The following is a 20,853-nucleotide window of genomic DNA, read 5'->3' as shown; positions in this document are numbered from 1 at the left end:
TAAATCAACAACCTAATGACCTAAGATCCATTCTACTGGTTTTAACATGTTTTAGACCTTCCTTATGTACTTAACAAGTTGCATTTAACCCATCTAAGTCGCCCAAACTGTCTTATTGTGCTCTAGACCCCAAATGCCCAATTTCAGTACCTCACTTCCCTTGAACTAACCTAGACCTTCTGCCTAACTATTGAACATGTTTACCAAATTGACACTAAGCAGAAATCTCACCCTATTCCCTCCCTACATGTTCTATTTACAGCCTCTTTCGTTCATCCAAAAAGATTCCCAACAAACAACTACAGTCTCACCAACCATACATTTCAGTTCATAACATCCAACATGCTTAAAATATAAAATACAATCCAACAACACATCAGTGCAGCAGTCAACATACATTCATCTACAAAGCAGATTCAAGAAATAATTTCAAGAAAACAATTAGCTCCCCTTACCTTGGTGGTTACAAGTACAACACTTTAAAAGAAGCCCCAAAACAGTAACCCTCGCACAGAAACAAGTTCCACAAAACCTACAAACCACCATAGAGTACAACTCTTAGAGCTAGAATGAACAGGAAAACAAAAGGGAAAAGTTACCAGCTACATGCAACCAGTAAAGTTGCATGTCCTAGGTTCAACAGAGATGAAGAAATTGACTTACCCATCCAAAGCAGAAACTAATCGGATGGATGGAAAGCTCTCAACTCCGCGAACGAAAGAACACCACCTATTTGACAATGCAACGGTTGAAATGTGTGAATGGATAGAGAGAAGGTAGAGCAAGAAGGAGAGATCAGAATTTAGAGAGAAGAAGAAGTTTTATGTTCTTAGTTTTATGGATCTGACTGCCCCAATCTAAGGCCCAACAACCCTATATTTTCAGGTCCTTACATAGATGGCCTGTTCATCCTTTTGTTAAACTAACTGTAGGTGGTGGTTTTATATCAGACACAAGAGGATGGGTATAGCGGGAATTGTGACGGCTGAGGTGGAAGATGGAATTTGTATTCCCAAGAATGATCAAAGTATTATTTGTGAAACGAAGTATTTGGAAGTATTTAACGTCTTCCATAAATGGAAACCAAAAGAAATTAATTAACTTTCATAAATACAGCAAAATTCTTTGGGAAATTCAGGAACAAATCCGTCGGTGTCGGAAATGCTCTTGTGAACATATTTCCCGAGACCAAAACATACATATTTCAACAAGCAGCTTGAAATGAAAAATAGGATGATATTCCAGATGGCATCTTACCTCTTATAGGATTGGTTTAGCGTTGCGTTGTTTCAGTTTTTCTTTTTTTGATTTCCATTCCTTTTATAAAAATAAACGAAATATTTTCACAGACTTCTCTTCTCAAACATTAATCAAGAACAATATTAAGTGTTGCTGACTTGATGCATAATAGGAAAATTATTTAGAAGCATCAGAAAAGTGCCTTCAACGTCCGAATATTGAAATGAAGTATATTCGCAACAATAATTTAAAACAAATTTCCATGTCAAATGTGAGGATTTGACAGTCTGGCAGAAGTTACCCCAGCAGCACAATTTCCTTGCAGAAACCTATAATTTTGTCCATATATACATTGGGAAAAATATTTTTACACCTACAATCATGAAGTTAACAATGGTCATTTCCTGAACGTATGCATCTGAGAGAAGAACTGTTAAGTCATAACCATCACATTGCATGAGATAAAAAATGTTCGTGAAGGTCATATTTGCTATATCTATGATAATGAAATTACAGACCAACAGGGGCTTACACCTCGTTTAAAAATAAAAGAAGCACGACTCGGTCATTAGGTATTTCTTTTAGCCGAGTTGTATATCACAAACAGGAGACCCCTTCCTGGTACAAAAAAAGGAATAACACTACTACATTCTGTACAACACCATCGGTTAGAGGTCAAGGGTATAGAATGGGTGCATACTACAGTCGGTTGTTATGGGAGTTGGCCTTTGTAAGTGCTTTAACAAAGTAATTTCGGATCTCTGGTATTACACGCTGAATCAGAAGAGAGTGCCTGCAAACAATTAGTGTAAACAGAAACATAAGGTGAAGAATTGGTCAGCCAAAAAAAAAATGTCTTGATGCTGATTATCCTGTTTATTTCAAACTATTTATAAAACACGATTGTGTATAAACAGAAGATGGCCATATATAAAAATACTAAATCCCTCGTATCTGGTCTGAATACGGTACAAGAAAAACAACCATACAAATAAACCTTCTACTTGCTGCTTGAATGTGAAATGGAATACACAGTCATCTACATCCCCCCACCCCCCGCCCAAAACCACAGTAAAACATTCTTTACAGTATGCATAGAATATCTATGTTTCCAAAGGACTCTTTCTTACTGATTTTTGGATACAATAGGCTTGAATACTTGCTATTTTCACCAGTGACACCGGGGGATATGACTGTTTAATTAAATCAAAACATTATGATGATAAAAATAAAAAATAGATCAGTGACATTATTCAAGTCTCAAGATCCAAATTTCCTTTTAGGTCAACAACATTCTTCACGAAACAGCACGCACAACAGTACTAAACCAGATGACCTAGTTCTTATACACAGCTATTAAGACATCATAGCTAAGTAAACGCCCACAAGATGTAAAAACAGTAAATTAGGAAATCAGATCAATACCCTGGCCTTGCACTCAATTTATCAAATTGCTCCAAGATAAAAAGGATGCATGCATGCCTCAGTGGTATTGCATTGAAGGCTTCTGAAAGCTCATACATACTTGAAACATTCTCTAGTGATATATCCTGGGAGAAAAAACATAGGGTAACGAGGAGCCCACTTTCAAGTCTAATGTTTGGTACAAGGAAACATACATATATAAAACTGATTTTCCTAGCTCACCTGTGCAATTGTGTATTCACAGAGTCTCTTAAGTCCTTCCAAAAGATATTGATCCGCTGCTCGAAGAAGATCTTGAGCAATATCCAGAGTGACATCAACTGATCCACAATACACAAATCTGGATAGATATCAAACAAACAACGAGATATAAGATGTCCAGAAATTATTACAAGCATTCACAGACCAACTTTAATAGATCACAAGACTGCAGAATTTAGTAGACCTCATCATCAACTCAAAAACTTCCCATCTAATATTTGGAATCTCTATGTCTCTTGCCTCCTTCTCCTGGCATGCAATAAAACACATGTTTACATAGCACTTTATGCTTCAAATTAAAATATATATTTTGGTAATTACTTACTTAATATTAGATCCATCGTTCAAATCAACAGTAAAAACCATAGATGATAAATAAATATCTCATGAAACCAAGTGGAGTCAACAAAGGAGTAACTTTTTTGACTAACACTCTTATTTTGTAATAATGCAAAGGAATTTCAAGAATTGTTTCTTGTGATAATATCCTTATTTGGTGTGGCTTTAGAGGTGGGGTGAAGGAGAAAGATTATTCATGGGTGAAACTGAATATAATAAACTCACCCTGTAACCACCGTCAAACATTGCACGAAATGCATCCGAAGATGCAAGTAGACAAATTCTATGTGCATAAAATTGTTTGCCTGCAACGAAGAACAAAGATCACCAAGTTCACTACACGGGTCAACTGAAGCTACAACACATCTTAGGGAAGGTAGTTTTTCAAGCTACAATTTTAAGAATGAAACAGTGAGGACAAAAAGCATCAACCTTCAACTAAAAATGTAACGTCAGACAATGTAGCATTGTTCACATACTGCTCTCCTAAATATACCTGCAAGATAAATAGTAGTTGATCATAAACATACCAGCTTTTAGAAAAGCTTATTCCAGAATTATTTAGACAAGGCAGAGTGAAGAGGGAACTTGGCATCAGGATTCTTATGCAAGTGGCAAGCATGTAAAACAGCAAGCATTGATCAAGATGACTGCTGGCAGTTAGATCATTAGATGCTCGTTATATTCAATAGACCACGTATTTATATAGTCATGTCATTGGTCATCATAAAATATCTTTTAGAGAAAACAAACAAGAGGAACAAACTGAAATTTTATGGTTTCTGCTTACTTGAAATAAGAGCACAGAATTATTTATAGGCACCGTTTACAACAAAAGCTATTGTTAATAATAGCTGACAGCTGTAAAAGCTAACAGCTGTACAAACTAACTATTATTTATTCAGTCTAACAATATCATATACAAATAATATAAATCTATTATAAATTGTTATTGGCTACTGACTACTTAATATTACACCAGGGTTTAAAGAAATTTTAAATAAAAAGTATTTCTAGACACATGTTACATTCATATAAGCAAATTACAATTCCTACCTAATTGAGTGAGTATACAAAGTGTGTATAAAGATCTTACCTGTGAAGAAATTTTAAGCATATAACAGCGGATGCAACAACAATTTCACATACCGTTAAAGGAAAGTTGAAGGAAAAATAAAACTTGTGAAAACATTCTTTTATAATTAAAATTCTATGCTGTGAAATTGTGAAAACTGATGATAAGCCAACTAGATTTACCTGTGGCGTTGGAGAAAGAGGAGGAGCATCAACAGGAGACAAGGTGGATGCTTTATTGGCCAACTTGCATAAAGCCACGGCACCATCAAGTTGCTGCTTAGAGCTGGATGATCCAAGAAGCCCTATAAGCAACTCAAGACCTGCATGGACAGATGATCAACTTGAAAACAAATACAAAAAGGAGTTTGTAAAACAATAAACGATGAGAACCAAACCCATGAAAAAACATTTACTAAGATACACACCATAGTGATCAATAAAAATTTTTCTCTGATCATCTGCAGAACAAAGATGTGCAAGAGCCAATGCGACTCGCCTTTGACAACCCTTTTCTGAAACTCGCATAAGATATAACAAATGGTTCAAAACCTATAAAAGGGAAAAAACATCACATTACAAATTTGAATACTATAAAACTGGCAATCAATAGTAATCAGTAGAGCCCCCATCATTTTGAAGATATCAAGTATTAACAACCAAAAGCAGAAAGTATCATGAATATGACATTTTACCCGGCCCTGAATCTTCTCCTCTAATCTTTTCAACGTCTTGGCAACACAATCTTTAGTTGCCTGCAATAGAAATCAATTCCATAAAGGTCTATATTGGTCTTAAGATAAATCTATTTCCCTTCAATTACAAATATTCAAACGAAATCACTAAGTATTTTAATTTTTTATAGTAAAGGCATCAAAGGGTGAAAGTGGAAACTATAAATCAAAGCTACGGTATGTAGTAAAGAGAAAGCTTACTTGAACAATAAATTCTCCATCTTGCAGCCTCTGAACTCCACCTACCCTAATGAAATCGGACACATTATCCTATGGGACAAAATAAAATAAATAACCCCAAAAACAGAGAATAGTTAATTAATTTAAGTCTCAAAGTAACAAGCTTTTTAAGCAATTAAGACAGAAAATCTTCATTTCAAACAAATTCAGTTTGTATCATACCTCATTGTCTGCAAGGCCGTATAAAGCAAAAGCAGCATTATGTTGCAAAGACCCATTTTTTGAGTCAAGAAGCTTGAGCAATGGCACTAAGCCACCATTGTGAGCAATACCAGCTTGGTTATGTGTGTCCTGAAATCAACAAAAAAATGTATATTTATATTCAACCAAAAGAAATGCATATGTTGTTAAGAAGAACCAGAAGTTCAACATGCAAATGGACATAGGTCATATTAGCTTTATATAAAAAGGTGTGATATATCACTAAGATGATTTCAGAGATAAGCCACATATAACTATACGAGAATTAATGAGAACATGGAAATACATTGAATGTGTTACAGATCCAAATACTATCCTGCACAGAAATATGCTACTAACTTATTTCCAGGACATAATGGAACTTTATATTCAAACTAATGCAAGTAAATTATAAACGGAAAAAAGGAAAAAAAGAAAGGGAATAACCTGGGCTAATCTTCCCAACGCAAATGCTGACATTTCCCTGAGTTGTACATCAGATGACTGAAGCATTTCTATCAATGGTTGGACAGCACCCCTCTGTACAATGTGAACCTAAAATCAAGCAGCACAGACAGTAAACACTAAGGTCAAAAGAAAATGATATATGATACATCATAAGAGAAGCAACTATACTGTTCAGTACTCTATTACCATCAATCTTATTTAACAAGAAATAAATAATACAAAACAATCAAATTGGAAATAGGAATGTCACCAAACGATTGCTTCACCTAAAGTTCAGTTATGAATTGTTTCTTATCTCCCCCTCCTCACAATTCAGGCATACAAGTATAAAAGGGGACTATTTATGTGTGTGTGTGTGTGTGTGTAATATTAAGCGATTTAAACTTGAAAACTGGAGTTATCCACCCAATTCAAGCTTTACTTTTGTCCTTTACATTCTGAAGCTTACGCTTACCTTACAGTCTGAATCAGTTGCTGCAAATTGTCCAAGTAACAAGGCTGCTTCTCTCTGGCTTTCAGAGCAGCAGGAACTGTTAAATAAAGTATAACATTATATTTGTTAAACGGAAGATAGCTTTCAGGGACACGTTTGATAGAATATTATTGCCAGAAAAAAAATGACCACATAATAATAACAAAACATGTTCAGGGTAGAGAGGGAAGGGGCAGTGCAGTTTATCAGGGTCCAGAATTGGGGATAAACCTAAGTAATCCAATAACTGGCTGTAAAGCTCCAGCGAGAAGAACTTCTTTCTTTATATTAGGTGAAGAGTGCACTAGATTTCCAATCACACCAACCTGGTATATCAAATTCATAGCATGTGCCACATAAGATACCTGCAAAGATAGAGCTGAAAACTATTGCAAGAGTCTTGCATTTATTATTAAAATTTGTTATCCTCACCGCTTCATAATGAACAGCAGCATCTTCAGAACGTAGCATTAAAATCAAAGTTGGGAGAGCATTGCATTCAACAATCTGGAAAATCATCATGTTGTGTGACTTGTTTGTAAAATATCCAAACCACAACTTCCAGCAACAACTTACCTGATTTTTATTTTCATCATTTTTAAAAGCAAGAGTTCGTAGTGCACCAGCAGCTGCTCTTTGTACCTTTGCATCGGCAAAATCAAGCAAATGAACAAGTGGTGGAATTCCACCTTCCATCCTACAGACCAAATCAAGATAATATTGAGAACAAATCCAAAATTTAAATATGATAACCTTAGAAGAAGGTAAAACCTGACACGGGTTTTAATGCTGCTGTTTTCATGAGCAAGATTAGTAATAGCATCTGCAGCCCTGCGAATGAGACTATTAATAGCACGAGATGTTAAGCCATCCTTGTGCCTCTTTAAAAGATCAACAAGATGTATTAAGGCACCACTGTCAACAATGAGCTGTTGATGCTCTGGCTGTAGAAAGCATTTCAAATAAAATAGCAGTTTAGCAATTATATTCTTTTTAACAGATACAAGAAATATGTCAGAAGAGAAAAGGAAGAAAAGTACAAGTAAATCTAAAAATATATGTCATATACATACACAATTCAAACTCCCCTTAAACATGACTCAGTCATTAGTCCTAGTCACTGCACGTGTTGGGCTTCACCATAGTTACAAAAAAGATGGTCAATGCTTCTATATTCACATCCTACAACCAACACTAAATTAATCTTGTGATTGACAAACCGGATACATAAATTTCCCTTTAGAAATCAGTAGTATCTCACACACTTCCTACAGTTCCAAACAAAAATTATGGACCTAGTAGACCAGACTGGCTTTCAATGGTGAATCTCCATCAGGACCAAAGGGAACAGTCTCCCCATCCCCCTTCTCCAAATTTATTTGTTTTTCTAATCTATGTGGGACATTTGCTTTAATTAAGAATTTCATAAGAATTCAACCCACCACCAATTGACAATCTATTAAATAAAGTGGTTTTTGTATCAAGTACAATGTTTAAGAACATCTCCATTCCTTACTTCTAACCTTCATCCAATATATTGAATTTCATTCAATTAATGATCATTTAAATTTTTTAAACAAGTTTTCATCCAATACTTAAATAAGTATCCAAAATCCAGAAATAATATCGTAAAATTAGCAGATCCCTCAGTTTTCAAGAATTGGCACATCCTCTTCCCCCCCCCCCCCCCCCCCCCTAACTAACTTATCCAGATAAACCCTATAATTTTTGTTCTCTCAAAATCTTCAGCCAAGTTCCACCACCGCTGACTACCATCAAAACAATATAGAAAGGGTAAATTTTTGGTAGACTACATGATTCAACCAGCTTTGAGAAAAACAGATTGCATAAACACAAAACTCAATCCTTTATAAATAAATGATTCCTACCAACCAGCAGGTAATTAACTCAATATGGACCCTCATTCATGTAAGACTTTTTTTTTATCTCTTTTAGTCAACACTTGGAAAAATCAAATTTAGATGCACTGTAATCACGTGTTATATAAAAAATGACATCCCAAGCCCAAACACAGTTTATCTTGTGCTAGAACATAAAGACAACAGTTACTAAAAGTAAAAAAGAAACCAAGGACACTGTCGTTTAGAATTAGGGTTTTGAATGTGTCATCTCCCTTCTACCCACAAAAAAGATGCACAGCCATGAGAGCAGGACACTGAACCGAAGCACTGAAGTTGCAGGTTTGGAGGGCAGCAACATCCGATTTTGTGATTAACTACCATGAGTGCTGCAGGATTTGCTGGCTCCGAGGTGTGCTTCAACAGCAAATCACGATTCTTAAGATTCTAGCCATATTCATGTGTCATGCCCAAAAACAATCCATTGTACCACATTGCAATTAATCGTGCAATAAAAACAAACACTCAATCAAACCCTTATTATAAGGTTCATTTTAGAAGGTAAACTGGTAACATTTTTCAAAAAGTTCAGCTGAATTAATTACTTTAATTGGTATGTGATAACGTTAATAGAAGACCAGAAAGTACTATGCTATACTCACTAATTAAGAATCTTAATTAAGTTGATTTAATGTTCTTAATTTCATAAAATAAATAAATACATCCTTTAAATTCCCACCAGTCATATTTATTGGAAATTGGTGCCCAGGTTTAAATGTAAGGATACCTTTTAAATAATAACATTAAATAAAATTGAGATAATTGAAATTTACTAATATTTAAGGCCTTTAAACATAATCAAAGGGAGTATCTAGCAAACCCAACCTACAAATTACACTATCAGGCATGATCTTTAAGACTGTCTCTACTATTACTCCCTTAGTTTCTTTTTGGACATTTTTTGGATAACCCAAGAAATGCATATTTTTTAACTTGAATAAAATATTTATTCTCATTTCTATATCACTATAAATGCATATACGTAAACTAATTAAATATTAAGTGAGAGATAAGAGTATAAATGACAAAAAAATAATTACTATTGTGTTGGACTTCGAATTTTCAGTTAAATATAAACAAAAGAAAAAGAGACTTTCACAAGTGCAACACTTCAAGTATTATATGACTCGCACCATTAAACAAAAAAAAATGGAACAGCATTCCATGTTAAAATGCATAAATAAATGAATAAATAAACAACACTCAAAAGCGAATTCAACATTACAAAACTTGAAATCAAGCTACAACCAAAATTACACTCATAATTCCAAATTTGCAGAACACGAAGAATCATCTATCCAAATTATGAAGTACCAAACTAAAACAAGCTAAGACCTACGAAGCGTAGACGATTAAATATGGAATAAAATCGAAAATGACAGTTAGAGAAAATGAAATCACCTTGACGGCAAGGAGTCCTAATGCGAAAGCGCTCCCCTTCTCAACCTCGTGCTCGAATGGCAATGGCTTCTGGACACGGTCAATCAGAGGCGGCGCCTGAAGATGCTTCACCAACGCAGGAATCGCGCCTCCTTCAACAATCAGGTTCACCACTTCCTCTGCAAACACAACCAACACCAATCGATTTATACACACGGACATGCAACCGACACGATGAAACACAGAAGAAGAAACAGCACACCGCAACCGCAATCCAAACGAACGCAGCGAGACACGGCGAGATCGGAGGCATCGATTTACCATTCTTCGCGAGATCGGCGAGCGCGTGAGTAGCGCGTTTGGCCGCGGATCGATCCGCTTCGTTCCACGTGAAACTCGACTCGAGGATGCTCACCTGTTCTCCGACGTCGCAGAGGAGCGCCGCTCGCTCGGCGGCGGTGGACGGCGCCGCCGAGATCTGCCTTTCGTCGTGCTGTTCCTCGTCGAGCTTCCGCTTTTGACCCTTCCGCTGGGAAAGACTCTGATCTTGGCGCCTCTGGAGCTCCATGAACGAGAGAAAAAGCAAAGAAGGTTCTGAGAACAGAGTGTTTGCTCTGTCTGGTGCGAGAAAGAGAGGAGGGGGTGAGAAATGCAATTGGAGATTTGAACGGATGACATGTAGAAGGGTATTTTGGGAAATGTAAAGTAAGAATGAAAAAAAGAAAAAAGAAAAAAGAGCACGCACACTCACTTTGATAACAGAGGTGTCTGGCTTTGAACCGGCCACATCATTTTGGGTCTGGATTGAGGCAAAGCCGAACACTCAACAATACACTTTTTTTTAAGTACGAAAAATCAGCAGACATTTTTATAATAATCAATTAAAATGAAGCTGCCTTATCTGTTTTTAGTTTTAAAGAATAAAAATAACTAAATTAAATAATACTTTATTCAGTTAAAATCTCCTTTGGAACTATGAAAAACGATTATAAATATACGAATAGTCAATTGTTAGACATTGGATCAATGCTATAAAACTTGAAGAAACTTATATGCTCCAACAGATTCCTGGATCACTAATTCAATATTTAAATACTTGCTGAACACGTGTGAATACACAGACATAAAATATACAAAATATGCAAACAAACAAAAATTAAAATATGTGCAGATAAATTTATTTGCAAATACTCTAAAAAGTAAAAATAAAGTAAAATAAACCTTTTTAGAAACTAAAATTGATTTACGTATAAATTTAAATTATTTTTTAATTAAATCAATATAAAAGAGTTTTTTTAAATAAAGTAATTTATATATAAATAATTGTAAATTATGTAAAAATAAAAATGTTTTGTTTATTCATTCTGTTCTTTTCGTGAAAATTTTTATTCAAAGGTACCATGTTACATCGTTGATAAATCAATGTGGTGCAATGGTTCAAGTAAAATTAGCTTAAGTTATTGAGCATAAGATTTGATCCTTGTGAACTCTAATTTTATTTTATTTTGTGACAAAGGAGTGAGGGACATGTTGGATTATCAATTTCAGAATAGTATGGATAGTCAATTATTTTGGTCATGAAAATCAATTTTGAGATGGGTGTGTGAAATAAATAATTGACTAATAGTTTTGAAAATCAGTTATAGTGTGCTGATAGACACGTGTGATCATCAGTTATCATTGCACACAAATTTTTTTATCTGTGTTGATAAAATACAGTGTTTTCATTTTTTTTATTTCTGCTGTTCTGGAGAAAAATAAGAAGTATGATTAAGATCGCATTTTCAGAATTAGAAATAAATTCTTCAACTAACTTTTAATACAAAAGTTTAAAAACTTAGTCAAACGGTAAAGAAATGGTTACAAAATAAAAACTAGCTATTGTAAAGGTGTGACTCTATCTTTCTGTCAATTAAATAAACGTTGAAATATATGATTCGTTAATAGGTGAATTGATATATTTTTAAGTAGTTAGAATTTTTATTAAAAAAAATATCCAAATTAAACATATAAATAAAATCAATTTGATTTTAATATTTAATTTAATATTTGACTTTATTCCTACTAATTGGATTTAGTCTCCAGCAAGAGGTTTGACTGCTAAGGCATCAATTTTCAACTTTACAATTATTTGTTGATTCTATTTTGTGATTTGATTGCATAGACCTCCTTTGAGGGTAGTAGTAATCCTTGCTTCTTTCAAATATTTCACTTTTCTGTTGTACACGTTCCTTACTTTCTTGTTTTTAATGATTGTATTTGGTTCATACGTAAAAAAAACAGCACAGAGAGTATGTAACTTTATTAAAAAATGAATAAATATTGCCAATGTTAGAGAATAATGAAAAAAAATATGTGAAATGGGTATAATTTTCAGATTAAGTATAAAAAAATTGAACATGTATATTCATGGAATATGGTTTCACAAACCCGGAATTAGAAAAGTGATTCTGCGATACTCCTTTTCAATTAAACATTTTGTATCGTCCAAATTCTGAAATATTCAAAATAAATGTTTAAAACTTTCAATAATTGTCTATGTTAATCGATTTAATTTCTAAAATTATTTAACAAAAATTAATTGTTTTTCATGAAAGTTTTGTTTTGTTTGGTGCAAAAATACTTACTTTTTATTTTTAAAGAAGCAAGTGTAGCTTTGTCTCAAGGATAAAATATAGCGTAAAATGAACTATTACAAGGAATACATTTATAACCACAAATTATACATATTGATAACGTAAGAAAATTTCAAGAATAACAAAATAAGTACATTTATATCTATGAACAATTAAAGAAATAATCAGATACAAGATGTAGGAAAATATAGTGACAAATATACTTATAAATATTTGAAATTGGACGTACTCACATTAATAAAGTATTTAAAAGAAAAAGAAAATGAAAGGTTAATCTAAGACGAGTCTATAGATTCAATTTTGCATAGCAAATTGCTTCCCAACAAAAAATATGATAACAAAAATAAAGAGAAGAATATATTCGCTTCGGTCTAATTAAAAAATTAAGGTGTGAATTACGGTTCACCAATTTTACAGTCATAAAACAATTTAAATTTTTAGAGTCGTAGATAACATACTAATCACCTTCTAACATTTATTATTTATAACTCAAGTTAGTTTAACTATTTATTATTTTAACCATCTTTCTTAATTATTACGTGTTATTAAAATCATGAACTTGGTTGTGAAAAAAGAATCACAATTTAACATCATATTGTTAAAGAAGTTAATTTTAGAATCCTCTTTTATTTAACAAATATAATCATTCAAGTTTTGAGGACTTACTTCTCAACATTTTTATTTATTGGCATTCATCATTTACAATAGTTGACTTTAGTTCGTTTGACAGAGTTATTTAAGAGAAATCTATCTATTACACGTTCTTAACATATTACAAAGAAAATCAACTCTCCCACTTTAACAGTAAAATTTTGTTAATTTTAAGTGAAGCTTTTACACTCCTTGTTTTATATTCATCATTGTTTTTTTTTTGTAGAATTTCAAAATTAATGTTAATTTCTCGTGTAAGTTTTATAATCTCATGTCTTATCTTACAAATAAATGTTAATGTTAATTATGTGAAAACTTTACAAGGAACTTCCATCGTTCTTCTTTTTACTTACACCTTTTAAGTTTTAAAAATACCACAAAATCTTCTTTAAGTTTTAAACACATGAACTTGTTTTCATATGAAACAAGTATCTCTTAAAAAAGTATAAATATTCGAGTATAATTTACTGTCTATTTTTCTTTTGTAAATTTTAATTTTAAAGAGGTCCTTAATATTTTTAAACTTAAATATAATTGACTAATTTTAAAGTTAACGTTCTTGTACAAAGTAAACACATCCAGTTGCAGAGAAAAATAAAATATTAATAAACATGTGTTAGTAAAAGTTGAATAGTTCAAAATGCTAGAGGCTTAATGTGAGAAAGAAGTTGAATAGTTCAAAATGTTAGAGCCGGGAAATAGTAAAGGAAAAAGTTTTTACAATAACTTTTTCTTTTTTATAACTTTTTTACAATGATTTATGTGATAGATCAGTACGTTTTAAATATACATATCAATAAAATAATAATATATAATTTATTATCAAAATATTATTAAAAAATGTTATTAAATCCAATAAGATTAAAAAAGAAATCATATAATTATGAGCGTGTTTTGTGATTCGCCCTGCAAAAGAGAGGACAAGAAGAAGAAAAAAAGAACTAGTGGTGGTGAGGTACACCACCTATTAAGAAAAGAAATAAAGGGAATTTCTTCTTTTCCATTTGAGATCCTTTTAGTTCTTCCCCATCCAGTATGATTTTCCTGAATCCTGTAATTTTTGAAATACTAATTATACCTTTATACGGAATTTAAGTTCCAGATGCATCATCGTAATTATTTTGGATTATACAATCTTAAATAAAAAAATCAAAATTTTTATATTTCAGATTATATATTCTAAAATCATAGAAGAAAATTGCATCTGATTATATAATTCAAAATATAAAATTCATATTTTAAATTGTAAAATATGTTTTTATATTTGGATTATAAGATTCGTAGTGCAAAATTTAAGTTACATTATAAGAAAAATTTGCAGGAGGATTTCACAAATCTTATCAGTGATTTTGTTGAGCTTGTTGGCCTTGTGGGCGATCTAAATATCCATTGGAATGTTGCAATTCCTATGTTCTTTGTCTCCCTGATTCTTGTAAAAAATTCGATCATGTTCTTGCTTGATTCAATGATCTATAAGCAAAATCATCCAGTACGTCGTATTGTAGAATTTTGATTTGATTTGTCGTTTAGTGGTGTTTGGTGAAGTTGTTTCACTGGTATTGGAAAAAATAATGACATTCTGGAACGAGCATGGGCTAAAAATTATGGGAAGGTGAGTTTGGTCACAAGATATAGTAAATGCTCGTCCATTATCACAGATGGAAAGGTAAAGAAAAAAATATTTTATTATAATTTTTTACAATATTTTCATACAGTCATTTTTATACTATTTTACTATTTATTGTTTGTTATGACGACGTATCTTAAACTTAATGAAAAAAATAACACGTATATTATATTAAAATATAATTTTTCTTAATTAAGCAGATATACAATTTGTAATATAATTTAGAAAGACAATTCCAAACATACATTACATTGCAAATTACACTGAAATTTAATATCTCATTCCCAGTTGTAAAATCCTAGATAAATGCGTTAGAAGTCAAGGGGAGGGAGCTTCTCACACCGTCTTAAGCCAATGGAAAACAACAGCATGAGATAAATCCAAAATGAAATTATAATTTTAAGCAATTTTTTAACAAGAGATAACTAAGTCGGTGAAGCAATGAATGCGCTAAGAAAACATGAAGAATCCCCCCTCATTCAATGAGTTTGTTTTTTATTCATTGAATGTAATAAACTGTACTTTAATTGAAAGTTATTGTGTACTTTTTTTTTGCATTAACATAAAAAAACCTTCGCTTTTACTTTTGTACAAACTACTTTAATGATAAATTAAATAGTATAGTTTCATATTATTCTATTATTTATGTGCTTTAGGAAATACAATACAGTCCTATAATTCACAATAATAGTCATCATATTCCTTATCAATATTATCTTTAAAAAAATAACTGTCTAACAAATAGTAATTATACAATTTTACGTATTGCCGGCACTGCACACGCACACAGCATCATTGAACCTTTAATGTAAACATGTCTAATCAATTCACTAAGGAAATTTCTTTTCTCAGGCTCTTAATCACATTGTCAAGATCATTTTGACATCTTCTGACTCCATTAAAAATGATACGAAAAGAAATTTAAAACATGTTTGTTTGAGTGAAAGAGAAAGAGTCAGAGGAAGAAAACGGCATCCCACTAATGTTTTGTTTGTGTATCTAATCCAACAAAACAACTAGAGTAGTGGTGTCTGACCGGTAAACTTTGTTTCCCGCGTTATCATTACCCGTTCCAACCAATAACCAATCCATATTCCATAGTCATATTCTTTTCTTCTCCATTCTTCTGTGTTTTCTTTCCTACCACTCCAACTCCAAGACCCTTTCAAACTCCACCACGAAAACATCACAATCTTAACTAACTACCTCATTTATTCATTCATTCATTCATTTTTCTCATTCCAACCACTTCAACCACCATGTCCCTCTTTCTCTTTCTCCTTCTCCTTCTCCTCTTCATCCCCATCTCTCTCTCCCAAGCGCCCCCCAGAGGCCTACTCATAAACTGCGGGGCCCAATCAGAGGCCCAATTCGATGACCGAACATGGCTCCCCGATTGGAGCTTCGTCTCTTCGGGCTCGCCCAAAACCCTCACCTCTCCCGTTCTCTTCCCCACTCTGCAAACCCTTCGCTCCTTTCCTCGCCAAGTCAAGAAGCACTGCTACAATGTTCCCACGTACCGCGGCGCAAAGTACTTGGTGCGTACCACCTACTTCTACGGAGGAGTCAACGGCGTCGATCACCCTTCGCCACCCGTCTTTGACCAGATCCTCGATGGGACCCTCTGGAGCGTGGTCAACACCACTGGAGATTACGCCAACGGAAACTCCACGTTCTACGAAGGAGTTTTCATGGCCCAGGGGAAGATCATGAACCTCTGCATCGGTTCCAATACTTACACAGATTCTGACCCGTTTATCTCTTCTTTGGAATTCTTGATTCTCGAGGATTCTCTCTACAATACCACGGACTTCAATAGCTTTGGCCTTGCATTGTTTGCGCGTCACAGTTTTGGAAACTCCGGATCACCCATTCGGTTTGTTTATCCTTTTCATTGCCCTCCATGGTCAAACTCGGTGTCTTTTGTAGCTTTGTTCCTTTAGTTTTTTTTTTTTTTTAAATTAAGTTAATGTTAAGTTTTTGTTTGCTTTTCTCTTTTCTCTTTTCTCTACGGTGAAAAAAGAGAGTAACCTTTAAGAGAAGGTTGCAATTCAACTTTCAAGGCAGCTAAGGAAGCTTATGGATTAAATTCCGAGTTGAATTTGACTTTTTCTTATGAATTTAATTAGAATTATAATTTAATTTAATGTAATTGTTTATTATAAAGTTATCCAGTTACAAATGAAAATGATAATTCAGGTAATTTTTTTTATACCCTGAAAAATGGAGCCGTTTCTTAATTTGATAGTTGAAAGAAATGTACGATATCTGATAAATTTAGGAGATTTGGTACAGTTAGTTCATGACGAGAAGTCATTCATCTAAAACTAACTGTACCAAAACCTCTAAATTTATCAGGTAGCATATGGACTCTCATTAATTAAACTATTTTCATATATAAGTAATCACGGATAATGTGTTGGACTCTACGAGTTCCCTTTTTACTATGAAACCATTACCTTCGTGTTCTTTTTAATTGTTGTTTCCCTGGTCTCTGATGCAGAATGGTGGGTTTTTCTGTTGTTGTTCAGGTATCCTGATGATCAGTTTGACCGTATATGGGTGCCTTTTGAGCAGAGTAGTTCTGCCATAGCAAGCACTGACAATGTTTCTGTTTATGGTTTTTGGAATCTTCCACCTGCAAAAATATTCGAGACGCACGTAGGATCTGAACAATTGGAATCCTTGGAACTGAGATGGCCTACAGCGCTACTTCCAAGCTCTAAATACTACATCGCACTATACTTTGCTGACAACACTGTTGGATCAAGAGTTTTTAACATAAGCGTAAATGGTATTACTTATTACCATAATTTGATTGTGATCCCATCAGGCAGTGTTGTATTTGCCAGCCAGTGGCCTCTTTCTGGTCCTACTACAATAACTTTGACCCCTGATGCAAGTTCAACTCGGGGCCCCTTAATCAATGCTGGTGAAGTTTTTTATCTGCTGCCACTTAAAGGAAGAACTTCAACTCGAGATGGTATAGCTTTTGATTTCATGTTTTTTTCTTAGCTCTGGGTCATTTCTGAAACAATCTTACGTTTGACATTATTTCTTCGCCAACAAGAAAATACAAGTTTCTACGCACAGGATGGAAAATATCTTCATCCAGTGCCACTGTCTAGCAATATATATCCTAAGGTTTTTTGTTTCACTAATCAAAATTGCAAATCTTAAAACGACTTTATATGAACAACGGCAACATATTAAGATACAGTTTTGAGTAAAGTTCTAGAGAAAAGGGATTAGAGGAGTTTTGTTTTGCACTTTTTTTAAGCGAGAAGGAGAGATAAATTTTTTTAACAGACGAGTTAAAGAATGATAGAGCTACGAATTTTTTTATGAATGATGGGAATGATTGAAGATAAGAATAGGTCAGTATACTGTCACTGTAATAGTATTTTTTTTCATTGTCATGCTTGCACCAGCTTAGTAAGAAAGGTTTTGAAATTGGACAAATCTGTAGTGAGAAGTGTAACGAATGCCATTACTACTCGACAATTACCTCTATTTTAACCCGAGTTCTGTTTTCCTTCTCACATATCAAAGAGAAATTCTCAATGCGTTTTTCTGGGGGTTGGGGGTTGATGGTAGCAAGCCATTGGCGGCCCAAAAAAAAAAACAGGATCTGCTGACTGGTTATTCTTTATTTTAAGTCGCAACATTTTCATCATAGTTGTAGTGCGTTAGTAATGGTAACTTGCTTTTGACAGTTATTGCGTTGGAAAAAGTAAAAGAGAGCCTTCGAAATCCACCCCCGGATTGGAATGGTGATCCTTGTATGCCTCAGCAGTACTCATGGATTGGCATCACATGTTCTGAAGGACCACGTATCCGTGTAGTGACTTTGTAAGACCAGACTTGAGTTGTTATAGCACATGGTATCCTGTCCTTTCTGTCCTATTCTGCTGTGTGAATGAATAGCTTACTTATGATTTCCTGTTTTCGTTCAGAAACTTGACAGGTATGGATCTTTCTGGATCTTTATCGCCCTCTGTTGCCAATATGACAGCCCTGACTAACATGTAGGCTCTTTAATTTACGTATATCACTTTATGAAATTTAGTATTTCAAATTTTATGATCAGTAAATCATTGCCTTTCTTGCAGCTGGCTTGGGAATAACAGTTTAACGGGGCAAATTCCTGACCTCAGTTCACTAAAGATGTTAGAAACACTGTAAGTTGATACTTGAAGTGTGTGTGTGTATTTTTAAGTATGACATGATAGTTTTTCTTTTTTCATATAATTTATCTCATCACTGGCTGTAGCTAGTCTACCATTTTTCATTTAATGGAAACAAACATATTTTTGCAAGTTATTTTTATCATAAAACAACTCATGTAGTCGTGTTCTATAGCAACTTTCACGATCGAAAAATGTTTGAAATCCAAGAAAACTTCAATGTATTCATGGAGCTCAGTATTTGCATATTGTTATTTTATTTTAAGGCACTTGGAAGACAATCAATTCAGTGGAGAAATTCCCTCATCCTTAGGGAACATCAGCAGCTTGCAAGAAGTGTAAGTTGTACCCTATTCTAGATTTACCAGAGGTTACAAGCAAATTGTGTTTTTTTTTTGGCTATTTCAATACCGGAAAATTTTCCCTACAAGCCGCCTCCTTTTTCCAGTTACATTTTGATACATTCAATTATGTCTAGAAAATTAAGTCAACTTGTAAAACTATATTGATTATGATCATTATGAGTTTAGTTATATAACTAATCTCTGCTCATTATTTTGTGATGCTTGATTAGATTGGTAAGAATCAGAACAGACATTTGTTCAAAGCTAATTGAGTTTTGGCTTTGGCCTGATAAATAAACATGCCGAGGAAAAAGCAAAGTGAATTTGATGTCTAATGAAAAAATAAGAGATTTGATTGTTCAATCCTCGCATACTTTGATTTCGATCAATCTATGAAATTTCACTTGCGAGTAGACTTTACTTATTAATATTTGTAGACTTTAGTTGCAATTATGCCTGACTACGTCTTTCATGCACCTCTCTAGCTATCATTGCAATTAGAAATTATATTTACAACTCATGTCCTGGAGAATTTAAAAGATTTATTTCACTACAATTATTTTCTGTCTACACTGTGCCACTCCAATTTTACCATCCCTGGCCCCCCAGGCACCTCGTCAAATTACAACTTTTTGCTTTCTTGTTGGAAAATTTTTATTTCTCATGATCGAATGCCAAAGTTAGCACGAGGATAACTTGGAGTGAGGGAATGATTACCAAGCAATACTGTAGTGTCCTTTTAAATAAAATAGGATTTTCTTATATAGTGACACAAACTTAGTAGTATCGCTCATGTACTTGGTATTTGTAAATTATGTATCTTTGAATTCTGGCTGTCATTCCTTCTTAAGATCTGCGAGTTACTCTTCAATTCCATTACTTGTCCCTATAATTGTCTTCTTTTCCATATTTGTTTTATGTTAACTGATGATTGCCCCCCGTCCCCCATTTTGTTGCAGATTTTTACAGAACAACAATTTGACTGGTCCAATTCCAGCAAATCTCATTGGAAAACCAGGACTGGATGTCAGGTAAGTAAAGACCTATCTCTTATTATTGTCAGCATCAACCACAGTTGTTGTTTTACTGACATGCGCTTATTTATTACCAACAGAACTTCTGGAAATAATTTCTTATCCCCCCCGGCATCTTGAGTGATTTTATTTCCTTCCAATGTAAAGATGAAGACTATTCTGTTTTTTCAAGAAATTTTTATTCTTTTACATCTTAAGAAGAGTATTCTGATTCTATGGTGGAAGTTCTTCTTTGTCAACTCATCAACTGAAGATCAAACTTCATCTCAGCCTTCCCTTGCTGGAAGACATACGGGTTTCTTCTATTAACTTGGAGTGTACTTTCAGATTGGTCAGTCGTTTGACTCGGTTCCTTTCAAAATGGAATGTTATTTGAAATTGTATCATACAAATCCTTGTATAGTAATTATTCATTAGTTATTGAAAATTTTGGTTTGTTTTTTCTTGTTTTTTCATAACTTGCTTTGTCTATTTTCATACTTCTGTGATTTGTATCATGTTCTGATATTAGAGTAATTACCGTGTCTTGTATTTTTACATGACATAAAAGCAGTTGTTCGTGCATATTGTGCCCGTTTTTTTTTATTTCTTTATATTTTGTGGGTATGAGCATAATTTTTTGTTTATCGATTTCTACCCAAAG

At 33.6% G+C, this 20,853-nt stretch overlaps 2 protein-coding genes across 5 annotated transcripts; one reads left to right on the top strand and one right to left on the bottom strand.

The window, feature by feature from the left end:
* Positions 1–1,658: 1,658 nt before the first annotated feature.
* Positions 1,659–10,404, bottom strand: LOC124847329 (ARM REPEAT PROTEIN INTERACTING WITH ABF2-like). Of its 4 annotated transcripts, none has more exons than XM_088096234.1 (19): positions 10,053–10,401; positions 9,753–9,910; positions 7,204–7,376; positions 7,009–7,129; positions 6,865–6,939; positions 6,664–6,797; positions 6,415–6,490; positions 5,940–6,047; positions 5,475–5,603; positions 5,274–5,342; positions 5,034–5,093; positions 4,767–4,890; positions 4,522–4,661; positions 3,697–3,760; positions 3,490–3,569; positions 3,110–3,174; positions 2,887–3,004; positions 2,665–2,789; positions 1,659–2,032 (listed from the first exon to the last, which is right to left on the bottom strand). In XM_088096234.1, the coding sequence occupies exons 1-19, from the start codon at positions 10,297–10,299 to the stop codon at positions 1,939–1,941; spliced, it is 2,160 nt and encodes a 719-aa protein (XP_087952360.1). In that variant the 5' UTR covers positions 10,300–10,401; the 3' UTR covers positions 1,659–1,938. The 4 variants fall into 4 exon arrangements, with proteins under 4 accessions (XP_087952360.1, XP_047180749.1, XP_047180748.1 ...); XM_047324793.2 differs by having other exon boundaries at positions 6,664–6,758; positions 10,053–10,335; XM_047324792.2 differs by having other exon boundaries at positions 6,664–6,758; positions 6,865–7,129; positions 10,053–10,402.
* Positions 10,405–15,620: 5,216 nt separating this feature from the next.
* On the top strand, positions 15,621–20,774 carry LOC124847345 (Leucine-rich repeat (LRR) family protein). Its single transcript, XM_047324817.2, has 8 exons — positions 15,621–16,521; positions 17,177–17,628; positions 18,362–18,497; positions 18,602–18,673; positions 18,758–18,826; positions 19,099–19,170; positions 20,136–20,207; positions 20,291–20,774. The coding sequence occupies exons 1-8, from the start codon at positions 15,905–15,907 to the stop codon at positions 20,328–20,330; spliced, it is 1,530 nt and encodes a 509-aa protein (XP_047180773.1). The 5' UTR covers positions 15,621–15,904; the 3' UTR covers positions 20,331–20,774.
* The last annotated feature ends 79 nt before the right edge of the window (positions 20,775–20,853 follow it).

Source organism: Vigna umbellata, chromosome 8 (assembly GCF_029865625.1).
Source record: "Vigna umbellata cultivar VRB3 chromosome 8, Vumbellata_1.0, whole genome shotgun sequence".
NCBI classification, from domain to species: Eukaryota; Viridiplantae; Streptophyta; class Magnoliopsida; order Fabales; family Fabaceae; genus Vigna; species Vigna umbellata.
The sequence above is the reverse complement of the archived record's forward strand: the minus strand, read 5'-3'. Positions and strand labels throughout refer to the sequence as shown.

Excerpts from the sequence above, each read along its gene's own strand:
- LOC124847329 (XM_047324792.2), bottom strand. The coding sequence starts at position 10,299 with ATGGAGCTCCAGAGGCGCCAAGATCAGAGTCTTTCCCAGCGGAAGGGT. Across the intron at positions 5,343-5,474 it reads ACGGCCTTGCAGACAATGAG|GATAATGTGTCCGATTTCAT; the intron begins GTATGATACAAA and ends TTTGTCCCATAG. Across the intron at positions 2,033-2,664 it reads AAATTGAGTGCAAGGCCAGG|GCACTCTCTTCTGATTCAGC; the intron begins GTATTGATCTGA and ends AATTGTTTGCAG.
- LOC124847345 (XM_047324817.2), top strand. The coding sequence starts at position 15,905 with ATGTCCCTCTTTCTCTTTCTCCTTCTCCTTCTCCTCTTCATCCCCATC. Across the intron at positions 16,522-17,176 it reads AACTCCGGATCACCCATTCG|GTATCCTGATGATCAGTTTG; the intron begins GTTTGTTTATCC and ends GTTGTTGTTCAG. Across the intron at positions 19,171-20,135 it reads ATCAGCAGCTTGCAAGAAGT|ATTTTTACAGAACAACAATT; the intron begins GTAAGTTGTACC and ends ATTTTGTTGCAG.